Genomic DNA, 15,839 nt, shown 5'->3' on the forward strand with positions numbered 1-15,839 from the left:
TTACTCTTTAGAAATTATTAGAATGATTAGAAAACTGAATTCTTTTTACATTTATTTTGGATCAAAATGACTTTAATCATTGGAGGGGGTCACAAATACTCACAAATAATATTATTGCAATTATACTAGCTACGAGCTTTCTTTCTCCTTATTGAATTTGTCAAATTTTTTGCAGATTAGTTTATTTACAGGATTCAGATGCAAAAGCCTCTATACACCACCTTTGTCAAGAATGAGATAATGATTTTAATCGAATGCTCTTGACACGTACTATACATTCATCAAATATGCTTAATACCCCCCCCCCCCCCCCGGGCCATTCAGAAATACGGGTTTTATGATCGTGATGTGCTTCAAGAAAGGTTATTGGACAGATGAGTTGTTTAACTCTTTCCCCGCCAGCATTTAAAAAAAGTTGCCAGCCAGTGCCAGCATTTTTTATAATTTTCACAAAAGTGTAATGTCTTCCAGAAAATGTTCTTCTTTAAATAAATAAATAAATAAGAACAGACCCTCTGCTTACAAACAAAAACAAAACTTTCACCCTACCTTTATTAGTTCTCTTTTTATCACCTCTCAAATATGGGAAAGTTTCCCCAAAAATACACAATTTTTAGCAAAAATCATAGACTGTAAAAAAGATGGACGTAGTGTCTGTGACTACACCCATTGGTTTCTGAAGATCGTTTTTGAAGCTTAAAGTAGGCGGTTTCTGCCAATACCATCTTGGCAGCTCGTCACCGTGCACCAAACATGGGTAAATAGGTGGGAAGTGGGTGAAGCTGAGGTGACTGGTTGCTGAAACCACGCCCGCCTAGGTCGATTTCAGTGACGGCAGTGGCAATTCAACCGTCACTCAAGTGGCCACACCCTTAATTATGCAGAAGTTTAAGGCTTAATATAATTTAAACGGATGAGTTACAAAAAATACACCCCCTCACAGTTGTCACGAAGGGCAAAATTTGCTATACAGACCAAAATCACTTTTTGTACCAGGCTGTAAACATATTATTTTCTACTGTAAAGTTGGCCATTTTAACACGAAGGTCTATAGGAATTGACTCCCTTTTGGAGCCAGCCTCTAGCGGCCAGTTGATGAATTGCAGTTTAAATCACTTCCGTATTGGCTTCATTAGAGAGATCGGAAGGTTGCCCCTCAGCAAAAATCTAAGATAATTGCATTTTTGTGAAGGACTTTTGATAGAGATCAGATTCAGTGCGATTATCCAAAAAATGACACAATGTTCTTACTGTTTTACCAAAAGGGTTGTTTACGTGTTTTATAAGTTGGGTAAAGCGGCACCTAGTGGATAATAGCGGAAACATGGATTGCCGGAAAAACTTGTCATTGGCAGGGAAGCATTTTCTCTTAATTGACGAGTTAACTCTTCAATGGTAGAGAGTTAATCAAGAGCAGGCATATCTAATCAATGTCAAAGCCTGTCATTTCATTCTTAAGAAAATTTCAAATGTTTTTAAGAAAATTATTGAGAATTGCACTTCTTACAAACTCATCGAAAAAGTGCTTTTCACTTTTATGTGCATTATGTATGAGAGTATGGACTGTGGGCGGTCTATAGTCATGCCATTAGATGCTGAGACTAAAAAGCATGTACAGTAATTGTTAAAGACAGAAGCGAGAGTCAAATGAGACCGCTGCCTCGGATTCAGCAAGAAACAGCTATTACTTGCCACTGTCTGTTTTTGAATTATTCAAGCGTGTGCATGTTTTCTGATGCAAGTCCATTTTCTAGATTGTGTTGCTGAGACACTCTGATCTGCAGCGCTCACACTGTGAGAAGAGTTCCCTGCATGCCCTTTCCTGTAATGTGCTGCTTGGCTGAGTGAATGAATGCTGAGAACGCTGCTTCAAACTCTTTTCCTGTGCAATAGATTCTGATTCATGATGTTATGAAGGGCCACTACGGGCAATTACACATGCATTAGCCCACACGGTGCAGGAAATAACCGTCCACTAACACTCAAGGCTCTGGTTACATCTCTCCTCCAACTGCTGGAATTAACTGTGTGGCCGGAGAACAATAGATCAACCTCAGGAGCAGGATCTTATCTAGGAGGATGCATTGAAACTTGACCGCTTATTCTATCAGAAACTCTATGTATACATGCTGGTGTTGAACTTAAAGACCTTTTGCTTCGCTGATTCATTTGTAGGTTTTTGTTTTATTGATTTTGGATATACATTCATATCCAGTGCGCATTTGCACTCAGTGTTCTAAAGCATCCTGTTACCCTATATTGTGAATTGAGAACCCTTTGCCACATGGGACACATAAATGCTAAAGTAGGTCTTCTTACTGTAGGTCATTTAGAAAGCACAAAGTTTACTGATCAAACTTTCTACTAACAGATATATTTGCTTAGGTCATGCTCTCCACATTAACAGCAGAGGAACTGCAAAAAGCATTAACAGATTATGGATTGGACCTTGATCCCTGAGTTTACTAGAATGGTTTGCAAAACAAAGAAACTTTACATTGTTTTAATATTTGCCCTGAGCATCTCTTATCTCACGCAGAACAATACTGTTAAAGACCCACTGAACTGCATTGAAACATGCAGCTTTGTTTAGTGTGTTGCATAATTCCATTCAAACAGGAAGTTAGGGCGGGACATGTTGAGCAACCCATACTCCTTTTAAAATAGCCAATGGTGTTTAGTTTACCTTGCAGCCTGGAATCTGATGAGAAGCTGAGTGCAGAATGATGTCATAAAAATTGTTTATCTGTACAGGCAGAAGAGAGAGACTGTACGTTTTAAGTCTGTGTAAAGTCCAAAAATAAATTAATTAGTTTGTCACACCACAGAAAAATGTGTTATTAAACACCCAGCCAAATTGAGATGATAAAAACACGCCAAGTAAATAAAATAAGTTATTAAAATCTTGGAAAAACTAGGCAGGATTCTCTGCTCTCAAACACTGGGGGTGTGTCCCCGTAATGGCGGCGCCATGTTCTGTGCTCCAGGCAACCGTTTAAGCCCCGCCCAAATAATCCTGAACAGAAATGTGGCAAAACTTTTTCACAATCTTTAAAATGTGTTTCAACAATACATTTGTAACATTTATAATGTGTTTAGAAACAATTCTCTGAAAATATTTTACAAGATTTAAAATGCTGAAATATTCATAATAAAAAACTTTTGATTTCATGGGGACTTTAACTATGAATCATCACTGGTGCTTAAATCAAACTTCAACAAACTGGAACATTCAGTGAAAAGCACCGAGCAAGTCCTGACTCATCCACTTTTGCAAAATAAACTAGAACTTTGACAATTTATAGAAACAGGGAAAATTTATTTAAAGCACTTTTGTCCCCTACATAGAAAAATATGATTGATTTAAGTCAACAATAATAAATAGAGTACCTGTATACTCGCAGGCCCCGCTGATGCGTACAGTAGTACAATCAATATCCAGTTTTCGCAACACAGCAAAGGCACGGGTATTTACCGTAAATCTGCACAGTCTGATGGAGTGCCAGGGCATGGATGGCGAAAGAAGGGTGAACTCAATATGACCCAGAGAAGAGTTACTTAGATGGGATATACTGGGAATTACATTGTGACAGTGATTGGTACAAAGACTGATACAAGCTTTCACATTACTGTAGCTCCAGGTTGTAATTTTTTTCATATTCATCCTATCCAATTGGAGGCTGACCAGAATATGACATAGGTTTGATCCTAACAGAAGTGTATTATATAACTGACAACAGTTATTGAGTCCTTGAGAAAATATCTGAAACAGGTGCCGCATTTCCTTATGGTCCCTCGTGTGGATCTCCATGTCAATGTACACAGAATTATATGCTTATATTGATATTGTTAGTTTTCTGTAAAAGTACAAAGTGCAAATCTGTAAAGCAAAAGAAGTTTCCCAACGAAGTTGGGGGTGTAGGTTCAGGATAAGAAAGTGGCATATGCTATGATTCGGGATGTCAAGCATCTTATAATATGCGCCGTTTTCATGTGACAATTATAAATGCAGCACTTATACATAACCAGAAGACTGATCATTCTTAACAGAAATGTCTTTCTAACATTCAGAACCCCAGGACAACACACAAATACTTTCTGTAGATCTATCAAGCATTCAACGTCCACAAGTGTCTCTAAATCAAAAAATAATGTGTTTTTTTTCATAATGTAAAACATACATAGGCTGTAAATCAGTCACTTTTTTCATCTTCATTAAAAACAAAGAAAAATATTTTAAATATTTTAAATATCAAGGAAATTATAAGGCTTAAATGTTCCTTTGTCTTGTTGCCCTTCCCACACTTCAGTCCAGCAGAAGAATATTTGGAAAGCTCATTTATTTCAAGTTAATTTCCACTCTTTTGATATTCCATAGGATGGTTTTAGTCAGGTTCAAAGCTGTGTAGCAGCATGGACCACTAGCCATAGATCTGTAGTAAAGAAAAAGCCCTGATTGTCAAAAAAAGGTCTTGATCATGACCGTTGTCTTCAGGCTGTAGAGCAACTGACTCATCACAACGTTCCACAAATGCATACTGATGTCCTTTGTTACGTTGTGCTGAAACGGTTAAAAGGTTTGGTCAGGTTTTCATCACCCCGTTTGGCATAATCCATTCTGAGAAGGGTGTGCTGCTGATGTCATTGGTTTTCACAGTTTGCTGCTGTATGAATTTCTATAACAAACAATAATTAAAGCTCAGATTTTATAGTCTGTACTCAGTAGAGACATGGGTTTGTAGCAGGACAGCTTGTTCCTTAGACACCTACACCTGTACCAGAGCAGCATGTTGGCCTCTAAGCTTAAAAAGGCTAAGTCAAGCCATTCTCCTGTTTGCTAAAGTACATTTGAAACAGGTTTCAGATGTTCCTCTGTGCTGTGAGGTACTTGAGAGCAGCAGAACCATACTTTCGAGAAAGGTCTTGATGGAATTCGTCCTTTAGGGTTGTCAAGCAGTAACGATAACTTGGACTGGATCGGAACTTCGATATATCAAAGCTTGGTGCATGGGGCATGTGGATCATGAAGGCATTTGGTAAGACAATGAGATCATACTCCTGCAAAGAAAAATTTTGGTTGGATTTAGTATAAAGGGGGAACAAGCTAAACATTCAGGCCTAAAAGTGTCTAAGTAAGCTCACCTGAGCGTCAAGCTCCATGATATGAGATACTTTGTTCCAGCCAAAGCCTACAAATCTCTGATCATACTCAGGACAGTCTCGTCGTACAACAACGTAGGGTTCAAAATCTCCCTCCCATTCCACCTTGTATGGAGTTGTGGCTGTCCTCCATTTGGCATAATTGGTTGGGGCATGACCCTTCGTCCATACATGATACCTGTATTTAAAAAAATATTGACCTTATTCATGAAACATCATATGCATGAATATTTAGCAATGTTGATTATTTTGGATATCTGCTTTACCTGAAGGTATAGAGAGTCCCCATGTCCAACATTGACAGCAGCTCAGCCTTAGATTTGGGGAAGGAAAGGCGGTATCTCAACGTCTCAAATGCAGGTACGACCAGGGCCTTCTTGGTATTGGCCATGTCCAGTTGGACAATACTTTTTCTACACATAAAGGATAAAACATTTAGAAATTATTAGAAAACCCTACCAATTACACAGATCAAAACAATTCAGACAATTTAGCTGTGACTGACCTGAGGTAATCGTAGAGTCCGTACATGGGAAGAAAGTCTACATCGGTCAAAAAGACGTAGGGCGTGTTGGCATTGCGGAGTGCCACATTGCGTACCAGATTGACAGGGTAGAACTGCCCCTCCTTATAAACGATATGATAACCCACATTCTTGCGGTTCTTGAGCACTTCAGATGCCTGAGCATAGCGCAGAAACTGCTGGGCTTCGGCATCAGACATGTACAGGGCCAAACTAATTGGACCCTCCCAGTGTTTACAGATGGCCTCCAGCATCTGCAGTCTATAAACAAGCAGAAAGTGTCCCTGGTGAAATTGATGCCTTTTGATTCCTAGGAGGTTTTAAACCTGGCATAGTAACAAATGGTTTTAAATCTGTCCGTCCATCCATCGTTATTAATTTTACATTACATTCTGAGCTTGTTTAGAAGAACTTGCAGTTCTTGTAATAATTGCTGCTCATTTCAATCACAGTGCTGCAAAGGGGCCATTAATCCCAGCATTAGATGTGACAGTTCTGTAATTAAATTGCATTGGCATAAGCAGTGACTGCAGATCTGCAGTGTCATTCAGACAGACGGTCAGTCATCCTTACCTGTCCATAGAGAGCTGTGCGACCAGTGTGACGTCCGTGCCATCATCTGTAGGTGTATATTCATACTGCAGGAAGTACAGGTGAACCCTGTGCAACATGATTCGCTCCCTCCGGAAGTCATAACATTGGTCATCCTCATCTAACTCCTCCAGTGCCTGCTGAAGCTGTAAATCATGATAAAGAATCATGACACGTTGATTCAGTTGTGCTGAGCCACATTTTGCAGGCTCTGGTTGTGCTGTCCTTCTGGATTTTGAGATTTTGTATGTTTCCACCATAAATCCAAGGACAAGATGTCAGTAGACATGGGTATCATTGCATAAACATATATATATTTTACCTTTTAATATTTATTTTAGAACTTATTAGTATTGTAGATTTGTAGTTTATTTAGGGCACACTCACACTATCCAAACAAACAGGTTTGGTTAATCGTGCCCTGGCCGGCTTGTGGTGGGCTCGAGTGCGGTTTACTTGGGCTCAGGTGCGGAACGTGCAATGTCATTGCAAATTGCGCCAAGGCGATTTCAAAATGAGAGACGTCAATTGCATTACCATTTACCTTCATCTGCCTTCGTAAAAACCTCCTGATGCGCGCAGCAGAGTTAAGTAATTGTCTGAGCTGCACACGGGACAGACCAACTACGCAATATGATGAGAGGGCTGTGTGTCATCTTTGTTCAAAACAATCGCATCCTAATGACGAAAGCGTGCCTGGGCTTGGATTGATAAAAGTACCGTGTGAGTGCCTGCTTCTGGGGGAGTAGGAAGGGGGGACAATCACGCTGGGGCATTGTTTTGGTTTGGATATTGTAAGTGCGCCCTTAGTTTCTTAGGCAACCTTATCAAAACCAATCATTTGGTATTTTTAGGTGCACTTAAACTAGGGCTGCACGATTAATCGTTTTTTAAACCGAAATCGCGATGTGAATGGATGCGATTTTTGAATCGCAAGAGATGCGATTATTTCGATTCAAAACTATCAAATATAACAATCATCTAGTACGCAGTTTTTGACAGTTCGCTTCATGCGCATCTTACATTTGATGCAGTTTAAACCAATAGAGTGCATTAACACTGAGGTGCTGACTACACGTCAGATAACGTCATTTGGAAAACATGAGCGAGCAGCAGTTCAACTCCTCAACAAAGTGTACGGCCATATGATTTCCGCGATGCGGAAAACACGGACGGAATCGCGAAATGCATACAAATGGAATTAACTGCACAACGCGGAATGTCATGAAGTTGTCAGATTTTGGATTCAGTCATTTTTAAAACCCATTATAACTCATTAACCGGCAAATGAAAGGACAGAAATGCGCGAGAACATTTCCCTTTTGTGTAATGTTGGACTTAAAGAAAGGTTTATATACGTCCGTTTCTCGTCATGCATCGCAAACAATGACAGGCGCCTCATCAGACTATAAGGAGCTTTCATTAAAGCCCAGAACACAGCAGACGAAAGAGGTACATTATACTTTCTTGCACGCGCACATCTGCACCGCTTTGAATATTTACAGGCACGAGGGTTCATGAAGCGCGCACACAGAGAGCAGTCAGCACACGCATGATCACTAAACTTAAGTTTTCTTTCTCGTCTAAGTGGACATAAACAGCTGGATGTTTATCAGTATATTGAAGCAGAGCAGTTTTAAAGCTGTCTTGTGTCTTAAAGTGACAGTAACCTGGTGCTTTCTGTGTCAGAAATGTTTATTACACACCAAAAATTAAAATCACTCCTTACTCTTAACTGAACAAGCTTCTGCAGCTCCACATTTAAAATCATACAGTGAGGACTGTGCAGTGTTTTATTTGTATTTTTTGCTTATGTTAAATCATAGATTCTAATAACTAATATATTTACATTTATTACAGATGCCTGAGAAGTAAAACAAGATGAGTATAGTCTTATGATTAAAAGAAAAAACTAAACATTTGCTTGTCAGAAGCATTGTTTTAGTGACAGCTAAAATACATTGGCCTATATGTTATTTTAAATAAAACTTTCAGTACATTTTTGTTAAAGTGTATTTTAATGTTCTTAGATAAAAAAAAAGTTTGTCTGCAAAAGAGCAAAGTCCTGCAGAGAACTTGGTACAATGTTTAAGAGGTTTTAAATAAACAGTAGCACAGCATCTTTCTTTGGTGCTATTAAAACCACCACAACAAACATGGATGTAGCTCTTTTATTATATACTAATGAATCGCACTTTAAATCGCGAATCGCAATTTTGATAAGAAAAATCGCAATTAGATTTTTTCTCTGAATCGTGCAGCCCTAACTTAAACCCAGAGTATAGTCTTTATTTGCAAGGCTGTGCGTAGACATAAAATAAAGTTTATTTGTCTCGCACATGTACACAGACATTTAACGCATGCGCATTGCGAAAAAAGGAAATGCATCTCCTCGGCTACACACTACATTTTCCTGTAGGCGCATGCACGACCTATGTGTACAATGTACAAAGGGTTTCAAAAATCAGGCAGTCCACGTACAGTACGCATTCACTCTTCTGATGGTGAAAATTCTACCCTGTATGTGGACCATACTTCGGCCTTTATTTACCACAGAGATAACGTGTTTTTATTAAAACAAGTACAAATTATTTAACATAAAATCTCAAATAAAAATTTTTTCTTAGTCTGTGTTTTCAAATCAATTACATTTACAGTAACTCACCGCTATGCTCTCTGAGCTGGCCTGGTTGGGACACCCAAAGAGTTCTCGCCGAAGAAGATTCCCGTCGTACTCCAGAAACGTTAAGTAAAGATTACGGAAAAATTCCACATGCTTGTTTTTTACTCGCAGCTTTTTGGGAGAGTTCCAGTGAATGACCTGCAGGAGAAAGTCACAAAATAATAAACCGTAAACAATTTGATAGACATCATTTGCATACAAAAATAATTTTTTACAGGAAATACATGTTAAGATTGGGTGAACATTTACATTACAGACACTTCGTAGTGACACACTCAATAAATTCATCAATAATTAAAGGAACAGTATGTAAGAAATGTATATCAATTAATCATAAAATGGCCCTGATATGTCACTAGACATTAAGAAATCATTTTCATTTCAAATACTTATATCACTGACAACAGTGGTCTGGCCAGGATATTGTCATTTAAAAATTGGAGTTGCAGCCCTCAACTGATGTTTATGTTGTCATTTTGTGTATTGGCCACCAGTTGTGTGATTGCAGTACCAGTTTTAGCCACAAGTTTTGTGATTGCAATACCAGTTTTGGCCACAATTCTACATACTGTTCCTTTAAAGCAAAGCCTAAATGAGAGGAAATAAGAAATAATTTGTTGTTTGCAGTTTTAAAAAACTGCATAAAAAATTAAAAGCTAAGTGTCAAGTAGTTAGTGTGAGCTTCTCTTACACTTGAGCAATAGCAGGCTCTCTTACACTTAAATGAAATCCTAATGTCTAATTCTAACCTAATGACTTCAGGACTTTAGATTAGAAAGAGTTTGATATGTGCTTATTGGAGAGATCAACACTAAATACAGACTTTGCCTGAAGAATTTTGGTAGAAATATGCATTTTGCATACATATTTTTACAAAAATCTTAATAAATAGAGTGAAAAATAAATTAAATAAGTCAAAAAAAAAAAACAAAGCACAATACTGTATATAAATACAAAAAAATTATTCAGACCTGTATTTATCAAAAATGCTCACCTTCAGATCCGACACTTCTGTGTAGCACTGTTCAGAGCGGGTGTGGTCTGATAACTGTACATTCCAGAAGCAGGGAAGCTGATGCACCAGAACTGGATTTTGTTTTATGAATGCATTGAATATATCCTGTGCAAACATAAAACAATAACAGAATAAATACGGTGCATTATACAACATTATTCAGCCCTTGCTCGCTCAGATTTCCTTATTACTCCCACTGCTGTTGTTTGAAGCTCATACCTCATAACAGCTAAAAAACTATATTTTTGAAAGTGTCTTTTGTCACATATTATAATATAAGGGGTGTGGACCTGGTCTGCCAAAGATGTTGACAGCATGCTCATTAGTTCCCGCTCCGCTGTCAGTCTCCACATCTGTTCCCAGCCAATCCTGCGCAGTTTCTCAAGGTAGAGTAAAATCACACCTGTCGTCCAAAAACAAAACACCTGTTGAGTCTCATGCTTATATTTTCACATCCATGAATAAGCACCATGCAGTCTGAATTAGTGATTCTCTGATCGTTGTGACACATACACCTGTACAGTGAAGCGCTAATAATAATGCATTTCAGTGTTTAACCTTTTTTGCAATCAAAAACTGTAATGTGTTGGTCAAGTATTTCATGCTCTGAGACAAAACAGAATTAAAATGAAATCTTTTCACCTGTATTAAAGCCCCGTCCGAGGGCTGGCCAAGGTTTGTGGTTTTTCCACAGATTACCGAGGTACCAATCACTCTGATTCTCCACCAGACCAATCACCTGTTTCTCTGCAATTGCAATCAGCATCACTTTTACATTTTTTATTCTCCAGCTGAATAATGTGACTTATGAGCGAATGCGATTTACCGGTGAACTTGCGGAAGATGGCCCACAGCTCGGCGATGTCAGTTGCGAAGGTGATGTCCGTATCGAGGACGATGACTTTTGAAAGGTTGAATGGCAGAGCTTTGGTGAGGGTGAGCTTCATCAGGCCATAAATTCCTGAATAGTGTTTGTTTGGTATCCATGACACTTCCGACTACATCACAGAGGAAGAAAGAGGCAGAGAGGATGAGAGGCGAAAAAAACATTACATTAAACTCCCACAAGACTTTAAAGTTGCTGAGCGCCACAATTTCCGCTTAAGTTCAACTGGATCAACTTAAGTGGGTGTCACTCACACATACAGATTTTAGGCACATGTTTTATTCATGAAACTCAAACAATAGTATAACTTGTTTGTAACACATATCCTTTTGTGCTTATTGTCTTTTGACTCTGAATCAGCACATTGTGGTTCGTGCAATAACACGGAAGACACATGTCGGAATTGTATTTGATTTAAAACCACAATTGGAAGTGGCAATATCCGATGCCAATGTCAGATGTGAATAAAAAGTAGGATTTGTTGTGACTATTTGAATGCACCCATACACTGTAAAAAGTGAAAAGTTGGATCAACTTAAAATTACTTAAATTGGTAACAATTAAAAAAAAAACATTATAAAATATATTTTTTTAGTGTTTGTATCAACCTACAAAATGTGTAAAAGATCAACCCAGTAACTTAGTTTTGGTAAACCATTCTCTGCAAGCATGTGAAAAAATAGATAATTGGAATTTGGTGCCCCCTGTGATGTCAGAAGGGATAATACCGCCCCTTAATCTGCACTATCCAACCAGGGCACTGCATTTTAAAGGACAATTTTAAAGTATTTTTGATCCACTTGTGAATCGTCACTTCAAAGTTTATAGTAGGCCTGTCTAGAAAGGTTTGTACATTAACCACAAAAATCAATTTCCCTATGGAAAAATAAGTGGGACCTCACTGTTACGCCATACACTGTACATCTATTCACTTAACCAGAAACACTCCCCCTGTGTTCCTTGTTTGCTTCTAAACCGTATTCTGTGGTTATATAACCATCTGCTTCCAATATATAACCCTTCACAGTTCTTATTGTGTGTCTTATCTTTTCAGCGTACACCCCTAATGACCTGAACTCAGGTTGAATAATATCTGTCAGAGAGGGGTTGATTGAAAATGACTGTATTTCCTGCAGCTTAGCTTTCAAATGCTCGAGAGAGCAAAGAGGTCTCTGTACACAGCGGAGGACTCATGATGCAGTAAAATCTGCATGATTAGAGAGGGCTGTGAGCCAAACAGCTGACAGTCAGAGATGAACTTAAATCAGGGCGGGTTCACGAGGACTTGAAAGAATATATTTGTGTTATTGTGCGCGCGAGTGGGCGTACGCATTCATGCGAGCGTCCTTGGGTTTGTGTGCAAGTGCTGGAGTAAACTGAAACGCTGTCTCACTGGATGAGTGCAGAGGATGCACGTCGCTTCAACCGTGCGCTGCATGAAAAAAATCACGAACATTCTGTGAATAATTCAAATGCTGTCCTCACATGCCAAGTCTTAAATAAAGCACAGTGTCACTTTAAATTTATGACCAGAAATGAATAATTGTGTTTGCTGTGGAGCTCTCAGAGAGCGAAAGCTTTTGATTTCAAAGGAGTGTAAGCAAACTCAATGATTTCACCGCCACCGGTGTGCCGTACTGTCCCGAAAGGACCTCTGGCCCTTGTTACGATCTATTAGCACATCAAACACATTTCACTGGTGCTCAGAGAGGTTTTCAGTCTGCAAACCTGTTTTATTTCAAAACTGTAGCCATGTGTCCTCCCATTGAGCTTCTGGGATAATGAGAGCGATGCTCTGTGACACAGTTATTATGTCTGGGTCAGAGATCGGGTGCTTAACGGCAGGGGGGTCATGAGGACGTTATGTGGCAGGGACTTACTTTCAGTTCATCCGCATCATAGAAGCTGACTTGTACGGACGGCACCATCCACGACTGAAAGAGAGTGCTGAGGATCTGATTGGCTACCGTGTCGGTGATGAAATGAAAGTGCAGGGGGTTCCTCCTAGAAAACAGAGATTGTTAACTTATTATGATGATCAAAAATTACTCATTATGGCATTTTGCATGTATTCAATCATGTTATGTTAAAATTCAAACGTTACATATCGTTTGCTAAATTTTAGTGATGTGCATATATGTCATTTTTTTATTTCATATAAAATTGGGTATGCAATGGTAAACAACCAAATGAAAATATTAGTGCTGGGAAAATATTAATTGCGATTAATCGCATACAAAATAAAAGTTTATTTTTGCATAATATATGTGTGTGTGCTGTGTGTAATTATTATGTATATTTTAATACACTCACATACATATATACATTTTAGAAAAATATTATTTATATATTTTCAATTTATATACAATATATATATATATATATATATATATATATATATATATATATATATATATATATATATATATATACATATAAATTGAAAATATATAAATAATATTTTTCTAAATATATATATATATATATTAGAGCTGGGCATAGATTTATCTAGATTAATCTCCTACAAAATAAAAGTATTTTTGCATAACATATGAGTTTGTGCTGTGTATAATTATTATAATTATTATGTATATAAAAATACACACACATTCATGTATGTATTTAAGAAACATTTACATGTGTATATATATTTATTTATATTTGTATATATTCTAAAATATATATAAATAAAAAACGATATTTAAATAAAAAATGTCTTCTCTCTCTCTCTCTCTCTCTCTCTCTATATATATATATATATATATATATATATATATATATATATATATGTGTGTGTATGTGTGTGTTTAAATATACATAATATTTACACACATCAAAAACTCATATATTATACAAAAAAAACTTTTATTTTGTATGCGATTAATCGCGATTAATCTTTTCCCAGCACTAATATTTTTATTTGGTTGTTTACCATTGCATACCCAATTTTATATGATTTTAACCTAAAATTGTATTAGCTATTAATGAAATTGAATTACAATCGCATTTAAATATAAAATTTGAAAGCTATAGTCATAAATTGAAGTCAAAACTATAGTAAGACTATAGTTGATTGCCCACCCCCAATTAATCAAGTAATCGTTTTTCAAACCTGTGAATTAATCAAAATAAAAAATGGGATAAATTTAATAAAATATTTATTCCTTTTCATTATACATACATATAATACTAAACATGGTGTTGATTTGTCTTTTCCCCCCACTATAAATGTGTCTCACCTATGGAACAGGATGGATTTGACCAGAGTGACCACATCCCGACTGGCGTTATGACCAGCACACACACATGCCACGTGAATCAACTGTGTGTGAAAAAGAGAGCAAGTGTTTCAGATTAAACATTGTTGTCCTACAGAATAATAATATGGTTCATCAACTTTACGGTCTACTGAATGGATATATGTTTCCTTTCACACTTGACAGGACCTAATGTGCCATCTCACCTCACACTTCTCCGCAGTGGGCGAGCGAGAACATTCGCTGTGATTGGCTCGTTCCTCGGCCGTGTTCTCCACATCCTCCGGACCGGTATCCGCCGACGCCACCCACTGTTGGTTGCCATAGTTACCCTCAGCAGGCTGGGCAGCCAGGCCCTGCGATTGGCTCAGCTGTAGCCGGATCTGCCGGTTCTCTTCCTCCACCTCTCGAACCCGTGATGCCAGGACGTCCCGTTCCAGCAGCCTAGCTTCTGTGGATTCCACCAGGCACGCGGAGAGGAGCAGGGAGCGCCCGTCTGATGCGGCACAACACATTTGAATTTATATGAGTGATTTTGACAGATTATCCCTCAGAGATAAATGAATGCGAGTGGAAGATGGGTTTTGTGTGAATTTGTGGAGAGACAGAAGGCATGAATTTTTTTATTCAGGGTAAAGACAGACTCCATCTTAATGTGCACATTGATGCCTGGTGAAAGAATAGGAGTGGCAGAAAATTGGGTGTGATCGGGTAGAACAAAGTAACAGGCACTGAATTTATCAGAAGCTTTGGTGGATTTTTTTGCTTTGCGCTGATAGGGTGCAGATTAACCAGAGCTGGAAACAAAGTGTGCATATACACTATAAGCCAATAGACACACACACACTTAGTCAGTAGTTCTAAGATAGTGATAAATTCAGGTATTTAGCATGCATTTCAACGTACATTACACATTTACACACATAAATGATTAGTCGTGGAGCAAAAGAGAGTATGAGATGATAGGATGAACATTTTCCCCCCAAGGGTTGGTCATTTTAATCCAATAAAAGAAGACATTATTACCAATGAAAACAACATAATGTCCCTTGCTTGTATTCTATAAAGGATTTCTACACATAATTAGAAGTTAATTAAATACGCTGTAAGCATTTGTTTTAATGCCACACATAAATTGACCCCACTACCTGACAGATATCACTGAAACAGGTGCTGGGAGAAATCACACCGCCTAAGGCTCTTTAAACATCAAAACTCCAGACAAGCAGCTTGGCCTTTTGTAGCGAACCAAAAAACCTAGCCAATCCGAAATGTGCTATAAAAGTAAATCTTTTCAAACCTCCAAAGTTGCTGCTTGAAACCCCCTACTTAAAATTAATTACTAATATAAAAAAGCATGACTTTGAGAAGACATCATCGTCCTATCAGGCAATAAATAATGCTTTATTTTTAACTCCTTCCCCGACAGCGTTTTTTTTTTAAGTTGCTAGTCAGCGCCAGCATTTTTTTGATTTTCACGAAAGTTTAATACTTTTCAGAAAATGTTCTTGCGAGTGACAGTCACACCGTGTGAATTATCAAAGATGTCATCTGAGAGAATTGACGACGAGTTGCCGACGCCCGTGAGATATTTGGCATGCTAAATATCTGTTGGCGATTCATAATCACGCTGTGTGAAATTGTGTTTTGACTGAAAATAACATTGGTGATGACTTACAGCCAATGAGAGAGCAACATACTGGACAGCTGGAAGTTCAGGGAGG

The 15,839-nt window shown here is 38.0% G+C and overlaps 1 protein-coding gene across 8 annotated transcripts in view; it reads right to left on the reverse strand.

Annotated features, from left to right (window-relative positions):
• Positions 1 to 3,298: 3,298 nt before the first annotated feature.
• large2 (LARGE xylosyl- and glucuronyltransferase 2) overlaps positions 3,299 to 15,839 on the reverse strand; it is a 142,791-nt gene continuing 130,250 nt past the window's right edge. For all 8 annotated transcript variants that reach the window (XM_065282814.2, XM_073815830.1, XM_065282815.2 and 5 more), the window contains 13 exons: positions 14,322 to 14,611; positions 14,098 to 14,180; positions 12,739 to 12,862; positions 10,799 to 10,970; positions 10,615 to 10,719; positions 10,263 to 10,375; positions 9,952 to 10,077; positions 8,940 to 9,095; positions 6,257 to 6,420; positions 5,666 to 5,944; positions 5,427 to 5,573; positions 5,143 to 5,338; positions 3,299 to 5,058 (listed from right to left, as the gene is read on the reverse strand). In XM_065282814.2, the coding sequence (XP_065138886.1) occupies positions 4,861 to 5,058; positions 5,143 to 5,338; positions 5,427 to 5,573; positions 5,666 to 5,944; positions 6,257 to 6,420; positions 8,940 to 9,095; positions 9,952 to 10,077; positions 10,263 to 10,375; positions 10,615 to 10,719; positions 10,799 to 10,970; positions 12,739 to 12,862; positions 14,098 to 14,180; positions 14,322 to 14,611 (2,153 nt within the window). In that variant the 3' untranslated portion in view covers positions 3,299 to 4,860. The remainder of the gene's footprint in view (positions 5,059 to 5,142; positions 5,339 to 5,426; positions 5,574 to 5,665; positions 5,945 to 6,256; positions 6,421 to 8,939; positions 9,096 to 9,951; positions 10,078 to 10,262; positions 10,376 to 10,614; positions 10,720 to 10,798; positions 10,971 to 12,738; positions 12,863 to 14,097; positions 14,181 to 14,321; positions 14,612 to 15,839) is intronic.

Source organism: Paramisgurnus dabryanus, chromosome 9 (genome assembly GCF_030506205.2).
Source record: "Paramisgurnus dabryanus chromosome 9, PD_genome_1.1, whole genome shotgun sequence".
Taxonomy (NCBI): Eukaryota; Metazoa; Chordata; class Actinopteri; order Cypriniformes; family Cobitidae; genus Paramisgurnus; species Paramisgurnus dabryanus.